The 24,520-nt window shown below is 38.6% G+C and overlaps 1 protein-coding gene across 1 annotated transcript in view; it reads left to right on the forward strand.

Annotated features, from left to right (window-relative positions):
- Positions 1 to 24,520, forward strand: part of LOC149195074 (protein SLOW WALKER 1-like) — a 255,714-nt gene that overhangs the window by 191,672 nt on the left and 39,522 nt on the right. The window contains exon 13 of the mRNA XM_089405238.1: positions 19,694 to 19,799. Coding sequence (XP_089261364.1) covers positions 19,694 to 19,799 — 106 coding nt within the window. The remainder of the gene's footprint in view (positions 1 to 19,693; positions 19,800 to 24,520) is intronic.

The raw sequence follows: 24,520 nt of genomic DNA on the forward strand, positions 1-24,520 counted from the left end.
GCTTGCTATATTCAACACCTGAGTGTCAAGTGATGGTTGCAAGTGGAGGAACCATAAATTGCTTAGGAAAGTACCATAATATCAAGCTATCCATGGGAGAATATGTATTGAATAGTCCAATGCTTTCCATTCCAATGGGTGGTGCTGATGTTGTACTATGAGTCCAATGGCTACAATCCTTGGGTACAATAGCTTTTAATTTTCAAGAACTTTTCATGAAATTCTCTTCAGAAGGAAAGGAAGTTGAATTAAGGTGTATCGCAGGGAAACCAGGAAAGATAATCAGCTCTAATGGAATGGCAAAGCTTTTAAATAAAGAATAACGAGGCATAATTGCACAATTATGTTCACTAGAGGTTCCCTCAACGAAATCATCCATTTCTCCAGATGTCCAAAAAGTCTTGGACAATCATTCCAAGGTATGTGAGACTCCCAAAGGCCTCCCACCTATTCGTGATCATGATCGTGCTATTAATTTGATTCCAGGAAGTGTTCCTCCAAACATCAGGCCTTACAGATATCCCTATGTCCAAAAGAGTGAAATTGAATGTATGGTTGCAAAAATGCTAGAGGCTAGTATAATTCAACCTAGTCAAAGTTCTTTCTCTACTCCAGTAGTATTGGTTCATAAGAAGGATGCATCATGGTGCATGTGTCCAGATTATAGAGAGCTCAGCAAGCTCACTATTAAAGATAAATTTCACATTCCTGTCATTGATGAATTATTGGATGAATTGCATGGATCAATTTACTTCACCAAGTTGGATCTTCGTTCAGGATATCATCAAATCAGAATGAACACTGAAGACATTCCAAAAACAACATTTAGAACTCATGAGGGTCATTATGATTTTTTGGTCATACCTTTTGGCCTTTTTAATGCACCTTCTACATTTCAAGGTTTGATGAATTTCATTTTCAAACCATTCCTTAGAAAATTTGTGTTAGTATTTTTTGATGAGATACTAATCTACAACGAGTCTTGGAAGGATCATGTCCAACATATGGACATGGTGCTCAAACTATTGGAGGAGAAACAATTATATGCAAAAATCTCCAAATGTTTCTTTGGAGTACAAGAGGTGGAATATCTGGGTCATATTGTATCTCATGAAGGTGTTAAGGTACACCCTAGCAAAATTAAAACCATTAAGGAATGGAAAATCCCCAGATCCATAAAACATCTACGATGATTTCTCGGGTTGAAAGGGTAATATCGCAAGTTTGTTAAGAATTATGGGAGAATAACAACACCTCTAACAACATTATTGAAAAAAGATGCATTTTCATGGACTCCAGAAGCAACGAAGGCCTTTGAATATCTTAAAGAGGCAATGTGCCAAGCACCAGTCTTAACTACACCGGACTTCACAAAAACCTTTATTGTGGAATGTGATGCCTCAGGAAGTGGAATTGGTGCTGTTTTAATGCAAGAATAAAGACCATTGCTTTCGAAAGTCATCCAATCAAAGGAAAGTATTTACACAAAGCTATTTATGAGAAGGAAACATTGGCAATACTACATGCACTTAAGAAATGGCAACCCCTACCTAATGGGAAGACACTTCAAGGTAAAAACAGATCATGATAGTTTTAAATAATTTTTAGAACAAAGATTATCTTCAGAAGCGCAACAAAAATGGGTCACAAACATGTTGGGTTATGACTTTGAAATCATCTACAAAAAAGGGAAGAAAAATGTTGTGGCAGATGCACTCTCAAAAAAGGATGTGGATGTGGAAGCATTTCTTTGCACCATTTCTATTATCCAATCAGATTGGATAAACGAAGCAAGGGATGAATGGAAGAATGATGAGGAAGTTTGGGCACTCATTCAAAAGATACAACAAGATCCCAGTACATCTGATACATTTAGATGGAAAAATGATTCGTGATGGTACAAGGATCTATTATACCTATGTAAGAATTCACAACTCAAACAAAAAATTCTTAGGGAATTGCACACCTCTCTCTTAGGAGGGCACTGAGGATTTCTAAAAACCTACAACAGGGTTAAGAAGGAGTTTTTTTGGGATGGCCTTAAATCGGATATTCAAAAGTTTGTGGCGGAATGTTTGGTTTGCCAACAAAATAAAGTTGAAACAATTAAGACTCCAGGACTATTACAACCTTTATCCATTCCAAGCCAACGTTGGGAGGAGGTTTCAATGGATTTTATCATAGGTTTACCCAAGTCCGAAGGAAAGAGTGTTATCATGGTGGTAGTTGACAAACTTACCAAGTATGCACACTTTTGTGCATTATCTCATCTATTTAAAGTGAGTACAGTTTCTACTACATTTATGGAAACAATTCAAAAGCTACATGGAAACCCAAAGATTATTGTAAGCGACAGAGATCCCATTTTCACTCGAAATTTTTGGACAAAATTATTTTCTTGTCTTGGTACTCAATTAGCTCATAGCTCATCTTATCATCCTCAATCTGATGGGCAAACTGAGATAGTAAACAAATGTTTGGAAGGATATCTTCGTTGCTTTTTGTCTGTTAAACAGACACAATGGGTCAAATGGTTGCCTCTGACTGAATGGTGGTATAACACTTCCTTCCATACTGCAACAAAAATGACCCCATTTATGGCACTTTATGGATATCATCCACCATCCATCACATCATATTTAAGAGAAAATTCTAAGGTTCAAGCAGTGGAAGATCACATCGAGCATCAACAACAAGTTCTCTAACTCTTAAAGGATAACCTCACCTTGGCGCAGAATAGAATGAAACAACAGGCAGATCAACATCGCAGCGAAAGAAGTTTTGATGTAGGTGATTGTGTATTCCTACAGTTACAACCATATAAACAAATGTCCTTCAAGCAAGCTAAAAAGGATAATAGATTATCACCAAAGTATTATGGTTTGTACAAGGTGTTGCAAAAGATAGGTACTATGGCATACAAATTGGAGCTTCTTGTAGCTTCCCGAGTGCACTCAGTTTTTCATGTTTCATGCTTAAAGAAGGTTATAGGTGACAAGCTTCGAGTTTAAACAATATTGCCCAGAACTTGATGAGGAAGGAAAAATCATATTGGAACCTGAAGTAGTCAAAGAAACAAGAACTGGACAGCTACGAAATCGATCAATGTCAGAGTATCTCATCAAGTGGAAGAACCTACCCATTGAAGATTCCATGTGGGAGGATGAGAATTTTATACAGAAGCATCCAGAACTACTCAAGTGTTGAGGACAACAGTTTTTTGAAAGAGAGGGGCATGTTAGGTCTCTATAATACTAGTGATTCCCCCATTACTATTGTCGTTATATCCCTTATTGTTATTGTTGTGCCCCTATTGTCCCCATATTGTTATTAATGTGCCTCATAGAATCCCACTATTATTATTTTTGTGCCTTTATATTATTATTGTAGATCGACTATGGTTATATTGTGACCCTTTAGACTCCTATATATAGAAACGAGGTTTTGTCATTTGAATCATCTAAGAATTGTTCATTTGTGTAAAGTAAAGGAGGCTTCCCCCTTGAAGAGGTTTATTTTTAAGGCGTTGATCTATATTTTCTATCTTTTTGTGAGTTGGTTTCATAACACAACGCCTTAAAAGAAATATATGACAAATTGGTAGAGTTGTTTTTTGTAAGCAGTGCAGGAGAAGTTATCTCTCTAAGGCAAGAACTCTACAAGCTAGGGATATCAAAAGAAGAAGGAATAGCCTCATACTTTATGAGGATATCTGAAATAAGGGATCAACTTCAAGATCATCGAGAAATAATGTCTAACAAGGAGATGACCACTGTAGTACTAAATGCACTACCATAGGAATGGGGTAACTTTACTTCAAGCATTTATGGGAAGAAAGAAGCTACTCCATTCCAGAATCTATGGTCTCTATGCAAAATTGAAGAAACCATACTGAAGGCAAAAACTGATGTAGGATCTAGTGAGCAAAATCAAGCATATGCTGCTATGGCAAAGAGAAGTCGAAAGTCTGGGAAATTTGGTCCTCTGAAAAAGAAGAATAACATGGCTAAGATTCAATGCTATGGATGTCAAGAATATGGACATTACAAAAGAGATTGTCCTAAGCTCAAGAAGGACAATAACTAAAGAGGTAGAGAAGAAGCCCATATCACCGAAGAAGAGGAGGAAGTTGAAAGGAAGAAATCCAAGAAAGAGGAAGTAAAAGATCTCTATTATGATTTAGATAGTCTTTCTCACCTAGTGCTTTTCAAGTTCCTATTTTCAAGTTTTCTGTTGTGAGATATGGCTGTCGTGAATCACTAAGGAAAATGATAGGATGCATCATAGAAGCATTAAAGAGCAAGAGCTCGTGATCATAGAGAAAAATAGCTGTAAAAGAAGTCGATGACAGTCACCAATGGAAGGATATAGCTCTTGGTAAACTTATTAGAAGCATAAGTGGTACTTATGGGAAAAAGAAAAAGTCATCTAGTACAAAGCTTATCATACATCAAAAAGAAACATCTGTTGGTTGAGGATACTCAAGATCCTCTATTGGAATCTTCATTGGAAAGTTCACCAATCAAAAGGAAGCAAGTGTTTCATCAAGAATTCCAACTTGTGGGAATTCTTGGGATGATGGAATGATGACATAAGAGGTGAAAGCAGATCAAGGGATTGAAGTTCTTTCAATCAAGGAAGCTACTGAAGGAAGTCTAGATGACCTAAGGGGAAATGAGGTATGTATGCTTGTATTGAATATTGTAGAGTCATGTCATGTGGTTGTAGGTAACATGGATAAATGCCCTATCTCGAGAGCGTGGTCATAAGAAAGGATCTGCTCCTTTGAAAAAATGCAGGAAGGCATTGGTCACACATTGTCTAGATGAAATCAACATAATATGTCCTCATATGAAATATGAGGTGGTTGACAAAATTGGAGGAACTATGACTGGAAGTTCCTAGGAGAAAATGTGTGAAGAAATAAAGGAAGAGATCATGAAATATGCAACTATGGAAAAAGCGATCAACATCCGAGGACTTGGAGATTTGACCAGGATATCTCCATGAAAGATATGAAGAATCTGATGAAGTCTGAAAAGGAAAGAGACCCTTAACAATATATATCTTTTGGAGATGTGTCAATGTGTATACAAGATACTGATGCAAACTAGAAGATGTCATGATGAAAGACCATCACAAAGGTACTTTTGATTTAATACTTATTTTTGAATAATATCTGGATTTACGCGGGGCTGCCATGGGAAGAGCTGTGGATATCTTCCACCACTAATGACCATGTAGTAGGATGAAAGATCCTTAAGGAAACATGGCATGAGAGAGGCGTCATGGCATGAAAAAAGGCTAGATATGAACTAATGGATCACTTTTCGATCAAAGGAATGATGACATGGCTAACTCATGGATGAAAGTGATGGATGGTGTGTGCCCTACGAAGAAATCCCAAAAGATGTAGACTCTATGACAAAGAATAATTTCATGACAGAAAAGGAAGGAGTTCTACAAACAACTGGTTGTCCCATGATATCAACTTGAAGAGTTGCTAGAAGCAAGTCCTTGGTCAAGAGGGAGCTTGGGTATATTCCTTCAGTGAAATGGGTATGTCCTCCCTAAGTTGGGAGGGAGAGATAGACACATTATTCTTGTCTTCGCTTGGGAAGACAAAATGGAAGATTGGGTAAACATTTGGCATCCGATACTCTTCGAGGATGAGTTAGGGCATCCAAGAGAAGAGTAGTTGCAGAGGACTGATATTCTTTGAGGACTAGGAATCTAAGATAAGAATAGTCATGGTGGAACATACTCTGAGAAAACCTCGGTGCGGTATGTTCCGGGAGAGACAATGATGAGGGTGTCTATACATCATTAGTCTTGCTAACATTGAGCTCTGATCTTGTCGAGTGATAGAGATGTTAATCAGGGCCTTGCTATATGACAATGCTGGTTGATATGATGCTATACAAATGTGTTACCAATCTGAGTCTTCTTATGGGAATTCTTTAGATTGAGAATGTCTAAGTACCTTGTATGGATTATGAATACCTCCCTAGTTAAGAGGGAGTGTTGAAAAGTGTAACTAGGTTTAGTCTTCATAATGACATATGTAATTATGATTTTATGTAATTGATGTAAGGAAGAAAATAAAATTATCTGTAATGCTTGACTCATGGGTTTCATGATCTAGGAATTTTATTTTAGTTAAGGCTCCCATTGTGAGCCTTCAGGGTTGGTCATCAAGTCATAGAGTCTAGGGAGTCATTGTCATGTATTGAAGACATGTTACACCTTGTAAAGAGTCATTTTGATTATGTTAATTACTCTCCAAGACCTTGTCACAAGCCCTCCCTCATGTCGGCCTTTGAAAGAAATAAAGATGTTTCCAAAATGACAAGTTGGCCTACCTCATGGCTCAAGTCAGCTTACTTTTGATGGGAAAACCACTATATATAGGGCAGCTCGGCCTCACTTTGAGAACAATTTGGTCAAGCATCTGAAAGAAAAAAGAATGCGAAGAAGGACAAGAAGGAAGCATCTCATCCAACGAAGGAAATAGAAAAGCAAGTCGAAGTATTTTTGGGTATGTTTAGGGTAAATACCTTCACACGTGCGAGGAAAAGGAGTACCACCTGCTGCAAAAAAGAGTTGAAGTCTTCATTGTTGTAATAGAAGCCGAATCAAGAAGAAAACAAGTTGGTTCATCAAGCCGAGTTAAAGGAGAAAGTCATTCAGTCCAAGTGAAGGAGATTAAGGGGTCACTTCACGATATATCTCTCACACATGCCGCAACTAGGGTTTCTAAGTAGGCGGAAAAAGTTGTAGGTCCAATCTACGAAGTTGAGTTCTTGAGGATAGCCAAGAAGGAGGGAGAAGTCAGTGGTTTGACTATCGTTGTTGGAAGGAAGAGGAGAAAGCCTTGTGACTTGGTCTTGGAGAGGTTAATAGGTCAAGGGTCTTGGTCTTGTTATTCGTCAATTGAAGTCTCTATAAGAAGAATAATTCAGTTGGGTTTTTCCTCTCAAGTTGGAGAGGTTTTGGCCCTTGCTGATCGCCTACATTCTATGTGTCTTGTCTCTGTATTGTTTTTGCTTTGGTAGTTGTTTGACAAAGAAGAACATTATAGTAATCTAACTAAAGAGAAGCGAGTTGTCTTTAGTGAGGCTTTTTGGAAGCTTTTTCGGTGGGATTTTCCAGCTTAATTTCTCTAAAATCCGGCAGGAATTTATTGAAATCACAAGCCTGATGGGTTACCCCTGCATACTCGAAGTGCCCTAGGGGATTTTCAGGGTGCTAAATCGATATATACAGTGAAAAAACCAATTTAAATAACAAAAACCAAGATTTCACCTTAAATTTTTTCGCCGGATTCCAACATCGGAAAGTCCAAAAAGTCACACTAAAGACAACTCCAAAGAGAAGATCCTAATCTAAAGAAGTAAAAAGCATTCACTGAAAATTATCATTAGAAGAGAAATCACCTAATTATGATGCCCTAGATTTCCGAACAGGGACAATCATGGGTTCCTTAATGATGAAATGGGTTGATATGAGGGACCCTGGGAACTAGGGTGATGGCCATAATGATAGGGGTAGAGATCATGTTTTGTTTTTGCCCATGTGCTGAATTTGTATGTCGCAACCATCTTTTGCAATTTATGGTACATTTCTTGTTGAGAGTGGCCAAATCATACTTTTTTTTTTTTTCACTGCATCAATCTCCGGGGCATCATTCTGGGCCCGACCCAAGGTGTGGACAAGGGGAGGGGGAGGCTAACTCTTTGTGGATCCAATGGACAAATGTGGATCCAGATGGGAAATATGGTGAATGGGGTTATAACGAGCAAAGGGGGGGGGGTGATGTATATGGCGTCAGGAAGCGAGACCACACAACCAAAATCGGGGTTTCCCATGTAGTGCCACCCTAAAGCTAGTAGCCCATAAAGGAGATCCGTTGGGACTAGGATAGAAGGGTAATCGTCAAATTGGACATAGGAGACAAGAATACAAACCAAGTCCACTCTTTCCGCCGAATCCCCCCACTAATCCATGCCCGAAAGTGTCCATGATCAGTAAACATTTGTACCCAACTACATAATGAAAGCCATACCTGCAGGGTTGGAAGGTGCACATTTAAAGATACGATCATGACAAATGGGTGAGGGAGCATAAGGTTGGCTTAGGTGGAGGAAATGGTGGCACATCAACCTATCTGGTCGCTGCTGGCTGAGGACCATCTAGGAGAAATTTTTTCTCCTATGGATACTACGCACAGGTGGTGGGTAACAATGCTCAAACCCTCTATTTGGGGGTCTACCTGGAGGAATATTACTAAAAAGTTTTTAATGTTTAAGGAGTATTACTTGGATATCATTTGGATGCTATTGAGGCTGATCTTGTGGCTTCATATCCGAAGTATAGCACTGAACTTTCCACTCGATGTTTCCATGCCATAGCACTGCCTCCATGCTGTGAGCAATGTTTTTAAAACCGGAACCGGTGACCGGACCGGTCCACCTAATGAACCGGTTTACCGACCGGAACCGGTCTAACCGGGACTGGTTTGGTCTAAACGAACTGGTTTTAAAAAAATACATTAAATAATTAACTTTTAATGAAACAAAACTATTTTTAAGATGTAAAACCATGATTCCAAGCCAATAGAGACAAAATATGCAAAGTTTGCTCATTTATATACCATGTAAAGGTGAATATATCAAAATGGCACCGAGTACAATACATATCATCGACAAAATAGCAAAATACATAAGAAATGAGGCTCTAAATGGCCTATAAAGTCCAAAAACAATGTTGCAAGCTATGAGGCCATTGGCCTACTACAAGTCTACAGTGTGCACATGATCAATCATCAAGTTCATCACCACTACTAGACACAGGATCATCATCAGGAGCTACATAGACATCACCTGGTTCAGAGTCTGAGGATGCCTCAGCTTGATCTGCAACCTGAGTATCAATGCCACCAATGACAATAGAAGTGGACCTAATGGAAGCACGCGTTTGTCGACCTGCACGACTAGTGACTTCCATTGGTTCTTTGCCTTTCCTTGATGCCGCTATTGATCCTGGTTCTGATTCCACCACATAATCTGCTTCATCCCCCGCTAAAGCCATGTCGATATCAAAATCAGCCTCAAACACAGGATCTTCAGTCTCCTCCACCCATTCTGATGTTGGATCAATATCGTCCAACAAAATGGGATCTAGATCAGGTGATTTGCTCATCATTTGGTTCCTCCTCAGTCGAAGGTTGTATTGCACAAAAACAAGATCATTTAACCGTTTTTGTTCCAAACGGTTTCTCTTCTTCGTGTGTATGCGCTCAAAAACAGACCAATTGCGCTCACAACCTGAAGCACTGCAAGTTTGACTGAGGACTCTAATTGCAAACCTTTGCAATTGAGGACACTGGCCACCAAATGACTCCCACCAATGTGCTGCAAGGAAAAAGACATTAATTAGTAACTTAGTTTATCATTTGAATTGTAAAGAATGTAAACAATTTTAACTTGAAAAGAAAAACAAAATGGAAATTGGAATTGCTTACCTGGTTGGTCCACATCTCTTGCCATCTTTGCCAAGTTTTTGCCAAAAGTACCACTTGCCATATTGAAAACAGTAAGTTGTCTATGTGTTTCCAACTGGTCTACATGGCTAGGGACCATGTGCTCCAAGCAATCAATCAATCCAGCTCTGACCTCCCCATCATGCAGATCTCCTAGCCGATTTTTATAGTGATACCTTGGGTTCAAAAAATACCCAGCTGCATGTATAGGACGATGGAGTTGATTGTTGATTGTTCCCTCTGTTATCAATGATCTCCCATATACGGCCATATTTAGCTAACCTGTGCTTGTAAGCTGCCCGTATCTGCTCCTTTGCCTGATCCATAGCTTCATAAATGTAGCCCATGGCCAATCTTTCCCCATCCACCAACCTTAGCACCTTAACAAGGGGCTCGGTAATTTTCACAAGCTCTAGAGACCTTTTCCAAAAATAAGTGTCTAACACTTTCTTTTTGGTGTCTTTTCCATCTGGTCTACGAGCCCACCGAGATTCAGACCATTCTTCAGAGGAAAACATTTTTTGCAAGTTTTTATGTTGACCATTGTGACATTGCAACGTGAGGAAGTGAGTTGCAAAACTCGTAATTGCAGGCCTAACAAGCTCTTTGCCCCTAGTGTGTTTCCTCATTAGGTTCAATACCCATGAGTGGTTGTAAATGTATTTTGTAATGCACTTGGCATGCTCTACAGTGTTTTTTACCCACTCCACTTTGCCTATATCCTCAAGCATGAGGTCTATGCAATGTGCAGCACATGGAGTCCAAAATATGGTCTTATATTTGGCCTCAACCATCTTTCCAGCAAGAACATAGTTTGAGGCATTATCAGTGATAACCTGCACAACATGCTGCTCCCCAAATTCCTGAATAACGTTATCCAAAAGCTCAAATAGAAGGGTTGCATCATTTACCTTATCAGATGCATCAACTGATTTCAAAAACATGGTTCCTTGAGGGCAAGAAACAAGGAAATTAATGATAGTGCGGTTCTTTCCATCGGACCATCCATCTGACATAATGGAACAACCTGTTTTGAGCCATGAATCTTTAAAATCAACCAAATACTCATCAATGGAAGATATCTCTTTTTGCAAAAGAGCTCCCCTTAAGTCATGCATACTAGGGCCTTTGAAGCCCTTTCCTACAGCTATAACAGAGTCCCACATAGCTTGGTAATAAGGTGAGCGAGCAGCATTAAATGGGATATCTGAATCATACCACCATCTAGCAATGTATTGATGAGAAGTTTCTTTGCATTGTCTCTTCCAATGTTGATCCAAGTGGGTTGAGAACTTGGCTGGGAGGAAGTGGGATTAGAAGAGGCAATGTTGGCAGAAGATGAGAAATAACTTTGGATGTTTGTTCTCTTTGTTCCTTTTGATGGTTGGCCAACAGAAGGATGAACATAGTGAAAGGGGTCATTGGTGGAAGGGATAGAAGAGGAGTCTTGAATCTCATAATCATCATACCCACTCTCTTTCATGGCTTCTAATAATTCCCTCTTCCTTGTAGTGTCATTTTGGATGGCCTTCTCCCTAGCCTTATCCTCATAAAATTTTTCAAGCTTGGAAATGTATTCTGCCCTAATAGGACCTAACAGTGCATTTGGTGCATCACATGGCTTTACTTGGCCTCTTATCCTAGCCAAGTGTTGTTTCAACCTAAGAATACCCCCACCTCCAATAGATTTATGGCATAATTTGCATATCATTTTTCCATCAATTACATCACAATGAGCCCATGCACTGTCCTTTCCTTTTGGAGCCATGTTTGCTTGAAATAATAACAATTTGCAAAGAAATCTGCCATTTAAAAAAAAATTGCAGCTAAGCAACATGGAAAGCCAAAGATAAATGTAGGAAAACAAATGCACATGCAAGGCTCAAGCTACAAAATTTGATAGCATAGAGCTAGAGAGTTTATAGCATACATGATAGATCATAGAAGTGAGAAGTTTATAACACAAAAAAAAAAAATTCATGGAGAGCAGACTCAAATGAGGAATTATCAAGTGCAAATCCTTACCTGGAAATGCAAACTAGCTCCCTTAGCCTCCTCTTGAAGATGGCAACTCCACTAACAGCTACACACTTTCTCCAAAATAGCTCCAACTGCAACTCCAAGATGACTACTTAAGCAAAAACTCCACTCTCCAAGCTCACAAACAAACTCACAAACACTCACAAACACTCCAAATCAGATGTGTGAGACAAATGAGAGTGAGACAGGGTCTCTTATAGCTTGGAGAGGGTGTTTTTGGAGGGAAAACACCTTTAGTTCCCCCCCAAAATCCCTAAACCACAGTAAAAAATCCGCTTTTTGCATGTTTCGGTGGGCGTGCCTAAAACCGGCTGGTTTAGGACGGAACCGGCCGGTTTGATACAAACTGGCCGGTTCCGTCCTAAATCGGCCGGTTTTCACCGGTTAGGGCTAAAAAATGGCGAAATGCCCTGTCCAATCGGGTTTTTTGGCCGGTTCAGACTGGCAGCCTTGCTAACCGGCTGGTTTGACCAGTAACCGGTTTTTAAAAACGGTTTTGAAAACACTGGCTGTGAGATGATACTATCTTGGGAATACTGATGCATGGCACGCAAGACTAGATTTCTGCCATCATGGTCCGTGAACTTCATCTCCATCTTCCTTTGATCAATAGTGTATCTCCCAATGGAATAAATCCATTGAACTCTGAGTACCACATTGGTATTTGGTACATCGACCACAAACAAGTCATCTGTCAACATGTAATTCCCAATGGTTATTTTCAGTTAGGGGAACCATCTAGTGCACTCCATTTGATAACCACCTTGTATGATCACTGTGAAAGCATAAAACTCCTTTTTTTGAATCTCTCGCTGATGCACCATCGCTGTGTCTATAAAGTTATGGGATGGCCCACCATTAATCAATACTGTCACCTTATGTCCCAGCAGAACCCCTCTGACTCTGAATGTGTGGTATCTAGGAAGTGCTGATATGGATGCCATAACTGGGCCCTTAGCCCCAACCTGTGATGTCTCCTCACCTGTTGCGTGGTGTCCTTGTTCCTCATCCTCATCATTAATATCATTATCCGAATAATCCTCAATGTAATGGGCCTTGTCTGTCTTGTCCTTCCTTGAACACCTGTGCCTTGGTACCCAATGCTCCTGACATCTAAAACATAGTTTTTTATTCCTCAGTTCTTTTCGGGTCTCCCTATTTAGCTTTTGTTTTCCCGTCCACTCCTGAAAGTGTTTAACCTCTTTGTTCTTCTAGGGGAAGGATCGTTTAGGAGGAAACCTACTCTTAAGGAACAACATCCTGCATGTCTCTAGCTCTACTGACTGTACCCTGTAGAGTGGCAGTCATATAAGCCTTAACCCAACCACATAGAAGCTCAGAGCCCCTCAACAAACAACATCACCAATCGTGCATCAGATATATTGGTTACCATCACGCTAACCTCTGAAAATGTGAAGTATATTGCTAGTCTGCTAGTCTACCTGGCGGAATATCACCAAAAACTTTTTGATGTTTGAGTAATACCTGAATATCAACTGAATGCTGTCAAGGTTGATCCGGTGGCTTCATATCCGAAATATAGTACTCAATTTCCCACTCGATGTCTCCATGCCGCAACATTGCCTCCATGTTTTGAGATGATACTATCTTGGGCAAATACTAATGCATGGCTCGCTAGAGTACTTTTTTGCCATCATGGTCCTTGAACTCCATCTCCATCTTGCTTTGTTCAGTAGTGTATCTCCCAATGGAATAAAGCCATTGAACCCTGAGTACCACATTGGTATCCGGTACATCAACCACAAAGAAGTCATTTACCAATGTGTAATTCCCATAATTATTTTCAGTTTGGAGATCCATCTAGTGCAGTGCATCTAATAACCACCCAATATGATCAATGTGAAACCATCTAAGTCACATGACACGAGGACACGAGACACGAAGGACACATAAATACGAGTATTCAATACGAAACGCAGCGACCTGGAAACAGGACATGAGGGACACATTTTATGTATATTTAATAAGTAATATATATATATAGGTTGCAACTTATCTAATCAAATTAAAATATAATTACTTCAAAGTTCACATTTCGTGGGCATAAGTCGAGGAAGTTGTTCCAGATGATGTTGGGCTTATACAAGAGCTATCCTCTTTTCAGAAGTGTCTTTGCATGAGTATGTGGAGAATAATGATAAGAAATTGGTATAAATCTGCCTTAAATCCTAAGTATCTCTCACACTTTGGGGTAGTAAATAATTATACATTGGAAATGATTCCTCTTGCAAGTTAAATGGATTGGTTAGTCAATGAATTAATACTAGTATAGGAAGGGATTTGGAGTTTAACTAGCATGACATTTAATAGTATCATGGAATTTTAGTTTGAAAGAGGGCACAACCACAACATATTTCCATATTATTACACTTTGTGATGTGGAGGAACTGTGTAAAGGATCAAAGGAATGCAAGAGTGATGTGGCAAATTAAATGTAGTGTTTGATAAGTGATGAGAACAATAGTTTGAGAGAGTAAGAAATATGATCACGTGCATTCGCATAAATACTAGTTGGTTGGTTATAGAAATACCTATGCCAAATGTAAAATTAAAATAAATCACAAATATAAGAAAGAATTAAAGATCAATAGTCATATTAATGGCTCCATGCACTTGTTTATAAATATAATAGTGATTGACCTAGCTATATATCAAAACTTTTTCTTATGCTTCAAGCCAAGGGAAAACACCCCACAAGGGGGAAAATCCTTCTCTTATAGAAGCAAATCAAAATGAGATATCCAAGACCAAAACCGACCACTAAAATTCCAAGTCCGAGCCTCTTCCAAGTCACCTCCAAAGTCAAAAGTCAACATAGGTGAAACTGGTCTTCCTAAAATTTCGGGCCTTCCTGAAATCTCGCACCTGAAATTTCGGGTCTGCGACTTGATCAATTTTTTGGCCTTTCTTCACATAAATTCTTCCTCAATTGCGAGCTCTTTCTTCTCTTCTTTTTTGTCCTTTTCTTCATTAGTTAGGTGCAGAAGATATGTATGATGACAATGAATGTATGTGGTCCAAAGTGATCGAACTGTCCTATATATATATATATATATGTTCAGGAGGTCGAATGGGTGGCTCTTGGAAGCCCAAACTGACTTGTTCCCAAGGAGGGCCAACTTGACAACTTTGGTGGACTTTGACTCAAATACATTTTCTTTGACTCACAATAAATTCTTTTTTGACTCAATTGACCCTATAAGCATGAAGAACATGCTTTGACTAGAGATAAAATAATAATAGTGAATATAATCATGATAAAATTACATTTTATTACATTATGACTATATTGCATGAAACTTCTAGGAACCCGACATTTTAGGTCGTACCCATACCCGAAATTTCGAAACTCGACTGAAACTTGACCATCATGTATATGAGAGTTAATCATATATATATGACGTTTTAGCCGATGTTTCCATATTTGGGAGGTGACGTTTCAAAATGTACACGTTTTGGAAACTCCGAAACGTTTTGCTACTTCAGGCAACTGAGCGTTATGAAGACCGACATTGGTTACATTTTTCAACAGGTACCACCACTCATGGTCCTCTCCATCCAAATGTAAAGCAACCAACTTAATGGCATTTGTCTTTGTCATTTGATGGAGTTGGAAATATGTGTCTAGCTTCCGAACTCATGATCTGGCTAAACATTTTGAGGACCCAGCGAAACTTGAGTTGGTCACTTTTCCCAGTGTCTTCTGTAGTTCCTCAATAATGCCTTTGAAATATAATCAACTTGGTCTGTGTTAAATGGAGAATATGCCCATAAATGCAAGTAGTCTGGGTTAGTAAAGAAGAGAGACTTTGGCCACCTAATAACAATAGATAAATTCGACCCAAAACTCTAGCAAGAAAACAATGATTACTCAACCCAAATGTCACTTAGAATTCAACCTCCTAGTATCAACTTGTCTCCTTAGGTAAATGGCCTCGCAAATTAGGAATAAACTCGATCAGTTGCAAAGAATAGAGAATATCAAAGGTCAGGGTATAAAATCAATTGATAACACCTTTAGACTTACACCATTTTTACCACCACTTTCTTCTTCAACAATGAAGTGCAATGTCGGAACCTGAGTGATTCCGCTCCACTACTAGCTAGGGTGCATAGTTTCAAGTTTCAACACCAAAACCAACAACCAGAATGATGTTTCGAAAACCCTAGCCTCTTTCTCAAGAGCTCTCCAAGATATATTTTTCAAGTGATCAAATACGAGAATGAAGAGTGACTCTTCATTTCTATTTTGTTTATAACTCACTTGACCATTTTTTCACCCTTTTACCATTTATTGTAATAAGATCACTTTAGTGGATTTTCGCAGTCACTTTAGTGGATTTTCTCACTTTAATTTAAAAGTGACTTATCGTTAGCCTAGGACCCATGTCCCCCTTTTCACCACTTTAGCTTTCTAAGGTGTTCTCCTAGGTGAATTGTGTTCCCTTGACTTATTTTCCCATCTTCGCCTACAGGAATTTAGTTAGGCTAGTGGAATCTTCTCCTTATGTCTCATAAGTGGATGGGGACATTACAAAAACAAAGTGGAAATGCCATGTGGCTTAAGCATAAGAACCAGTGCTAAACGAGCTTTATGCAATAGATTTGTCAAGCCAGCGTGAGAAGAGAAAAAGTCGTTGCGGTTAAGGGTTCTTGTAGTATGCGAGAATGCCGGGCAGAGAAGCGGATAGCGGTGTGCGATGAAGTGGTCTAGACTGAGGCAAGAAATGGCCAAGTGTATCAGTTATGAGGAGCAGACAGGGCACAACTAACAAGCAAACGGACAGGATCTGAATGATAGTTACTCGGAATGGCAAAGCAGAGGACTGTTGGATTTGACATGCAAAACAGAAATGCAGTGAAAGGGCATGATTCTAGTGAGGGAACCCAGGTAGAGGCCACAAAACTAGGGGCTAAAACTATTAAGCAAGGCAGGTATATGCATGCTCTGATACTATGTTGAACACACAAACATAATAATCAAATTCAGATAAACTTGTGATGCATACTATCAACAGAATATACATATTAATACACATTGTCTCGACCCTTAGTTTTCATCTTCCAAGAGGTCTCATTTACTTGAGGCTTTTCGCCTTCCTCTAAGTGAATAAGCCAATTTCACATAACCTCAAAGTATTATGTTTCCAACTCCTTAACCATAGATTTCCTTTTCTGAAATCAAATTTGGGAGGATGGATATGAATTTATTAAAAGTAGGATGTTGCTGTTTCTAAATGAAGAGAGTAGAGAAAACTAGAGTATAGTTTCTTTATTGGATATACAAAGGAAGGAAAAGGCTGGTTGAACAAAAGTTGGTAAGAGGATGATTTTGTGATTTGAAGAAATAACAATAACAGTCATCTTCTTGGATGGAAAAGGTTATAAAGCAGTAGTCCAACATCTTCCTCTAAAGCTGTAGGTTAAATGGGTTAAAAGATGGGCAAAATAGACAGCAGAAAGATACTTTTCCATGGTGAAAAATGGACATAAAAAGGTAATTCGACTCAGAAAGGCAAAAAACCAGCTGTTGAGTAAAGCATGAATTGTAAACAGCGAGAGAAGATATTTTGGGTGAGGGAAAGCCTAATTAAAGGGTAAGAAATTTTTTCAGGCCAGCAGTCATAATGGAAAATGCAATTCAACCAAAGAAAAAACATTTTTAAAGTGGAAAAGGGAGAAAGGCCAGCTCCACATACAAAGTTTTTGGTCTTTCCAACTTCTCCTTGCTTTGAGCCACTGAATGAACCCGTTTGAGGGAGGAAATGTTTCTTCCATATATGCGTATTGGAGCAGCAGTACATAGGTTGGAGAATTCATTTTTCCTAGATGCTTTAGTAGCAACGGATATCTCACTTTTCCATGTTCTAGTTTCTCAGACCACTACTTCCACCGCAAGTGAGAGAACTTATGGCAGCCATTTACCTAGGACTCACTATGGTGGAACCAACTGCTTGGGTAATCTGTGATTTTATTAAATATGTTTGATTCAAACTCTTTGAATGTGTTAGATGCTATGGAATAAAGTTTTATGCAGAGTGAAGGTAGCTTAGAGTGCACTTGTTTTGGATTTATTTCACTTGAGGCACACATTTGTCTCTTGCATCATCTTTAATTTTGTTGCTGCTATTATATTTATAAATCTGATACGCACCATTCCAAATTTATTTCAGAATTAAGTCACTTTTAATTGTGCATCAATAAATCAAAAGTGAAATATTATTGTATGCTAAGCAAACTGAATTTTAACACAGGAACTTTAAGTTGATAACAGCATACATCATCTGGGGACACCCCCCTGAGACTGAAAAAGGCCAGTCTGAATGGAGAGACTTTCAATCATGACAGGGTTGACTGTATGAAAGTGTCATGCAGGTTTGTGGAAGCAGATTTGCGTGATAACATGGCCGCGGGGTTTGCTCCCGGTAACACTTCCCCAAACAATGACTAGGAGTTACTGATAGATGCAAAGCTATCTCCACGAAAACTGTTGATAGTTAATGCAGGTCTCAAAATTATAAAATAAATTTGTCAAGCATTTTACAACTTCTAGGTTATGTTATTCATTTGTTGGTAGGATAACATGACTTGAGGATATGGTGATGTTATTTGCTTTTGATATTGTCGAAATCTGTTGATTTCATATATGTTTACATGTTACAAGCTCTTTGGCTGCAGACTAAATTTGATTGTATCTTATCATTCATTGAGAAGACAGATAAACTCTAAACAGTCAAATAGTCTTGCTTATTTACATATTTCCTGTCTGTACTACACCTAAAGAGTTGAAAAAGAAAAGCAACGAGGGGGTTTCCTGTTTTTGGAATATGGAGGAGGACAATTTATATTTGTCTAACTTGCAGTACGTCTAGATGTGCTGCTTTATCTGTACCCATCTCATGTGTAGTTGTCATCTTACAAAGGTTGTATTATTGTACTCAACATAGTTTGTTCTGATGTATGCAGCAGTCCCTTTGACCTATTTACGGCCCACCTGCTGGACATTGATAAAATTATCTTATCTTGTCTATATCTATCTATATCTTATTTCCCAATGCCATTTTCTTCGAGATTTAATTTTGGTGAACTTGAAACTTGAGATGGTGAGTATGAGTTGATAACTGCATACTTATAGATTGGACTTGTTCCATCATGTTTCCAGTGTGTGGGGATGCAGGTACTTTATTAGAACACTAACAGAGATTCCACCTGGGTTACCTTCTATAGACATGGTTATTATCCTATTAGTTAGTTCACCTTTTGTCTCACGTCTATTTTCCTGAAAGAGTTGAGAGAAAAACCATGGTGATTGTTAGGTGATGCTAGGGAAATTAAAAAAAAATACTTGGAGATTGTGTGACATTCACTGGGAATACAAAGCCAGGAACTTAATTTGTTGTGAATAAAATGTTTGTTGTGTATTAACTTTTGTTATGGGTACACCTTTTATAAATAATAATGCAGGATTCAGTCCATTAAACTCCGATATTGTTATTTGGTAGAGATCTGGACTTCATGATATCTCAACTCTGTTGCCTAGGTCTTGGTTGTAGCCAAATCAAGACACATCATCTTTGAAAATTTGTTATGAAAGTCCTATAATTTTCATCCTAGACATCTTGCCTATGAACGAGAAAAATGACTCAGCAAAAGGTACCTAGATTCCTGTTCATGGAAGAAAATAACAAGAGGGCAATATATAATATTGATTTACATATCTTCTGTCCAAATATAGAATGCGCCAACTATAACAGTTTTCACAGGGTTTAATTAGGTCATATGTTACAGATTCGCAATTGATAGAATGCAACAGTTTTCAACAAATTAAATGGAGAATAGAATATCATGTTATATAATGAAGAAATATGCTTGATCTGGATATATATCTTAACATTTGAGATTCATGGTCAACCTTTTTACCATGACTATAGGAAAGGGATCATCTAAATGGAAAAGAAAAGGAAAACCACAATTCCTTAACATGTCAAACCAAGAAAATCCCATGTTGATGTGCTGGAAAAGTTTTGATGTGTATATTGTGATAAAAACTTGTATTTTATACTGATAAAATGTGTTAAACGATATTTGCAGGTTTATTCTTGTACCAAAATATTCAAGATTTCTCATTTCCCTTACAGATAGGGTTCTGGATGCACGTGCAGTAGATCTTGGAAAGTCAGAAAATATTAAAAAACAGGTAATTGCCCGTTGACATTTACTAGATTCAAGCGTTAGCTGATTATTGTTGATGTCCATAAATGGAAAAACTATTATAAGATTGCCTAGATAATCTGATGTCATGCTTGTAACTACAAAATAAGTGTTATGAGATTTGATGTCTCCTTTAACTTTTATCAAACTGTAACGAACCTTGCCAGGGTGATATAATTGCAATATCCTAAAAATTGTAACAATGAAAAAGCAAGAGCAATTATTATAGAGAATTCCAAGAATTATAAATTCCAAACGATGCAAGTATGGGAGTGATTCAAAATCAGATCCTATATTGTCATGAGGCCCTTGTGCAAAGAACTTTCTTAATCCCGAGCAAATCACACACCCGTGACTACTCCTCAAACTGCTCAGTGCTTAAAAGTTCAATGAACCTATAACAAAACTTCAATGTTCCACCAAGTTTCCGGGACGAGGAGGCAAATGAGCGAGGATACGCGGGAACGGCCTATGCAAAAGCTTCCCACCAATTTTTAGGAAACGTGGGTGGACATCAGGGTCTTAAAAACTCATAGATATAAAATATAATTTATAAATCAATGAATCATATAAGTTTATAACTGAAACAAATTTAAAACGAAAAGCTGCAAAGCATGATCATTGATATAAATTATAATCATATATCATACATCAACAGTTACATCATACATCATACATTATGATTAATCATTAAACCATATTGAATCTTGATGTTCCACTTCCAAGTTCCTACTATGAACATTGAATACTGAATATTGAAATAAAATTATAAAAGTCAAGTCTGATACATCAAGAGTCAAAATTTTATAGAGTGAGAATCTGAATAACATAAGAAGTTAGAACATCAACATATCACAAGATAAATGAGCATAATTTTGCTCAAGGTAATGCCCCACTAGTCTTTGCATCTAGCTGCTACATGAATAAATCAGGATCAACCATATCACCATCTAAATTTGAATCACTAGCATTCTCAAACATGCTAAATGGCACACCAACCAACCCCATATGTCTCTCATCAAGTCTCTCCTCCATATCTACCTGTGCATCATCCTCTGGATCAACATCTCATCGTGTTGCTGGTCCCTTCAAATACTCAGGTGTCTTCCTATGCTCAAGACGTAGGGCACTGTACGCAACAACTAACTTCTCCACTCTTTTAGAGGTAAGCTTGTTCCTCTTGATAGAGTGGATGAAGCTATATGTGGACCAATTCCTCTCTGCTGCAGAGGAACTAGCAATCTGAGACAACAAACACATAGCTAGATGTTTGAGCTCTGGAGCACCATCCCCATGCATCCTCCAAACAACCAATTGGGTCATCTTGAGCTAGATCTATGCGATCTGCCCGAGCACCGCATGTGTTGAAGGGGCCACTAAGAGATGCAATCTGAACAAACTGTCTTCAAAATCTTGCCCCCTCCTACTCATTGTACATCTTTGCAATTGCATCTAGGTAGCCATTCTTTACCTCAGTATCATCAATAGTAGGCACCATTCTGGGTTTAATGCATATGCTGCCATGTGCAAAGGTGTGTTCATGCGATCCCACCTACGCTGAATGATGGGTTGAATATGGGATGTATAGAGCTCTAATGAGGGTTCCCTTTGCTGAATGGATGCCTTCACACGACCCAACATGCTATCAAAGGTCTCATAGATTCTCCAAGACTAGGAGCATCTGAATAAGTGTAAGGAATGACCCCCACAATAGGGCCCAAAAATGACACCAAATAAAAACAATCTGCCCACCAATCATTGTCCAACACCTAAAACCTGACCTTCTTCCCTGTGTCTGTTTTTGATTTTGACCACCTTCCCCACTCTGAACTCACAACTGAGGATTGTAGAGGTGCTTGTACCTCTAGCATCCTCTCCAATAAGAGAAAATAGCTAGCATATCTAGTATCAATGGGCTTGAGGAATTCCTTCCTCGTGTGAGCCCTATACATGGCCAAGGAGGTGTGGTGGTTGCAGATAAACATCTGCACATCTCTTGCAGCTGTCACCAAGTCTGATATCCACTGAATCTTGCCAATGTCCTTCAGTGCATTATTGAGTACATGCACACAACAAGGAGTCCAAAAAATATGTTGATACCTACTTTGAATCAATAACCTAGCTGATCTACAAATTGCTGCTGCATCTGTCACAACCTGCACCACACTATCAGGCCCAACATCCTCTATAGCTTCTCAAAGAAGCTCAAATTGGAAAGATGCATCCTTGCGCTTTCCAGAACAGTCAACAACTTTAAGAAAGAATGGACCTTCTAAAGATGTCACTATGATGTTGATTAGTGGGCGTTTTCGGATGTCAGTCCATCCATCCATAACAATAGAGCAACCAAACCTCAACCATGTTTGTCTCATTCTCTCTTTTTTCACATTAATTTTAGACACTTGTCTATTTAAAATTTTTGTTGGTAGCTTATGTTCTCTGAGTGGTACATATGAAGGCTCTATTCTTGCAATTGCTTGGACCATTTCCTTGTAATAAGGAGAACGAACAACATGGAAGGGATTCCATTGGCAAAAGAAATTTGCCAATTGCATCATCTGTGTCATCTCGATTTAGAACATTGTACATCCCAGAAATTGTAGCACCCATTGCACAAGAACGAGATGCACTAGTAGAAACCTTTGTATTTTTTGATGAAGCACTGGATGGAGGAATATTTGTGGATGGATCAACATGTCTGCTAGAAAACAATCCTTTTCCAGTGGCTGCCCTTTCTAGCCTCCAAAGTTGCTCTGTTTGAGCTGAATTCAGGTTCTTTGAGGGACACATATTGACTCCTTTACTCGTAATAGCCAAAATGTGTTGCTTCACCCTAGTATAGCTACCAACAAAGTGATGCCCACAAATATTGCAGACCCAATCATGTGAGCCACCACCAACTTTTGGAATTTTTTTCGGAAGTCTGGTTACATAGATTAGAAGCAGTTTTAGAGGATTAAATGTCCCCTTTGCAAATTTTTCCAGATCTCTTGGTGGGCCTTCAGAATCTACCCCATGCAAAGGCCTATTCTGGTTTCTTGCCCTCCTGTGACTGCTTTCAATTTCTTCTTGTGCATCATGTGGCTCACTACCACTGTAGCTGCTGTCATTGTTCCCATTGTTCCTAGAAGAAGTCTGATTCTGACTCATAGTTGTAAGTTGAATGTAGGTTGCAGCCTATAGTGAAAATACAAAAAATTAAAAACATTACACAGGCTGACTAATACTAACAACACACACATTGAACATCAGTTTTTTTTTGTTGTTTGTTTAATTTTTTGTTTCTTAATTTACAATGAAAAAATTAAAATTAGTACATAGTCAACGCTAAAAAAATAAAAAATAAAATTAAAATTTACAAAAAAAAGAAAAAAACACTGTCATGTTATAAAAAAAAATGAAAAAAAACGCAGCCTACAAGCACACATTAAACACAGAACTGAGAAATTTTTAAAAAAATTACAATTTACAAAAAAAATGAAAAAAAAAACAGCAGTGGGAAAAAAAACAGGGTACTTACAAGTTTGATGTTATTGTGCAAACTTGACTATCGATGTGGGCTGCAGAGTTGCAAACTGGACTGTCAAAGCCGCTATTCTGGTTCACTGTTCAAGAATGAAGGGGGCTGCCACAAGTCGCGGTGGTGTTGGATAGGTTAGGCAGCACGGTGCAGCAGCGATGGTGGCTTCAGGTGTTGGACGGAGACAACGTGCATGGTGCAACAACGTCGGTGGCTTCAAGTTGACTATCCAGCAGCGGAGTGATGGCGTCCATTCTGGTCTAGTAGTGGAGTGATGGCGTCCAGACTCCACAGGCTTCGATGGTGTCAGCGGTGTCCAGCAGCAATGGGTTTCGAATGGTGGAGTGAGGGCGTCGGGTAGCAGTGGGTTACAAAAGAAAAACACAATGAAAAAACTAAGCCTTAAACACTTTTGCCCGTATTCATAACAAATTATTTTTTAAAATTGTGATCTAAAAAAAATCATAAAAAAATCGAAATTTGGGCAAGGGAAACGACCCCCCACAACCCTCGACGACCCCCCAGGACCCTCTTTTTCGGAAGCGACCCCTCAACAGGAGGAAATGATCCCTGGCAAGTTTCCCTCTGTACCCTGTTTTTTGGGAGCATGGGGAAACGACCCCCTCTCGCCCCCAAGTCCTCAGAGTGTGGGGGAGCTAGGAAAGTCGACCCCCAGTGGGGGGACGCGTCCCCGTGGAACATTGCAAAACTTGTACTTTGCGTGGTTGTCTCTATTAAAATAATGTTATTATTGCTAGAATGTCCACTGATGGGTCAATCTGGGTTGATGGCAAGTCTATTGACTTTATTCCATGTATGGTTGGCTAATAATATCGAATCATTTCTGTGCTACAACTTCTGGTAGACAATTCATTTAATTTTGTGTTTTTTATTAATCCACTCAACATTCCTTCTCAATGGTTAAGACCAAACACTGGTTCTAGAATTTTATCCCTTTCCTTGTGTCATGGATAATTTGTTTTGCAAATGGATTTCTGACCTGTTCTTTTACAAGAAATTAAACATGAATGATGTTATTTAATAGTCTCTTACTTAATATTCCGAGTAAATTACTTGTTCTACTTGGCTTTATGGTGTGTTTGAATCCATATAATTAGGGAAAATATTTTGTTTTACCTTGAAAGGAAATTTGGTTTTCATTTTGTAATTGAATATATGGTATGTAT

Source organism: Pinus tabuliformis, chromosome 2_2, assembly GCF_031772625.1.
Source record: "Pinus tabuliformis cultivar Carrire ecotype Pingquan chromosome 2_2, CPIR1, whole genome shotgun sequence".
In the NCBI taxonomy this organism is placed as follows: Eukaryota; Viridiplantae; Streptophyta; class Pinopsida; order Pinales; family Pinaceae; genus Pinus; species Pinus tabuliformis.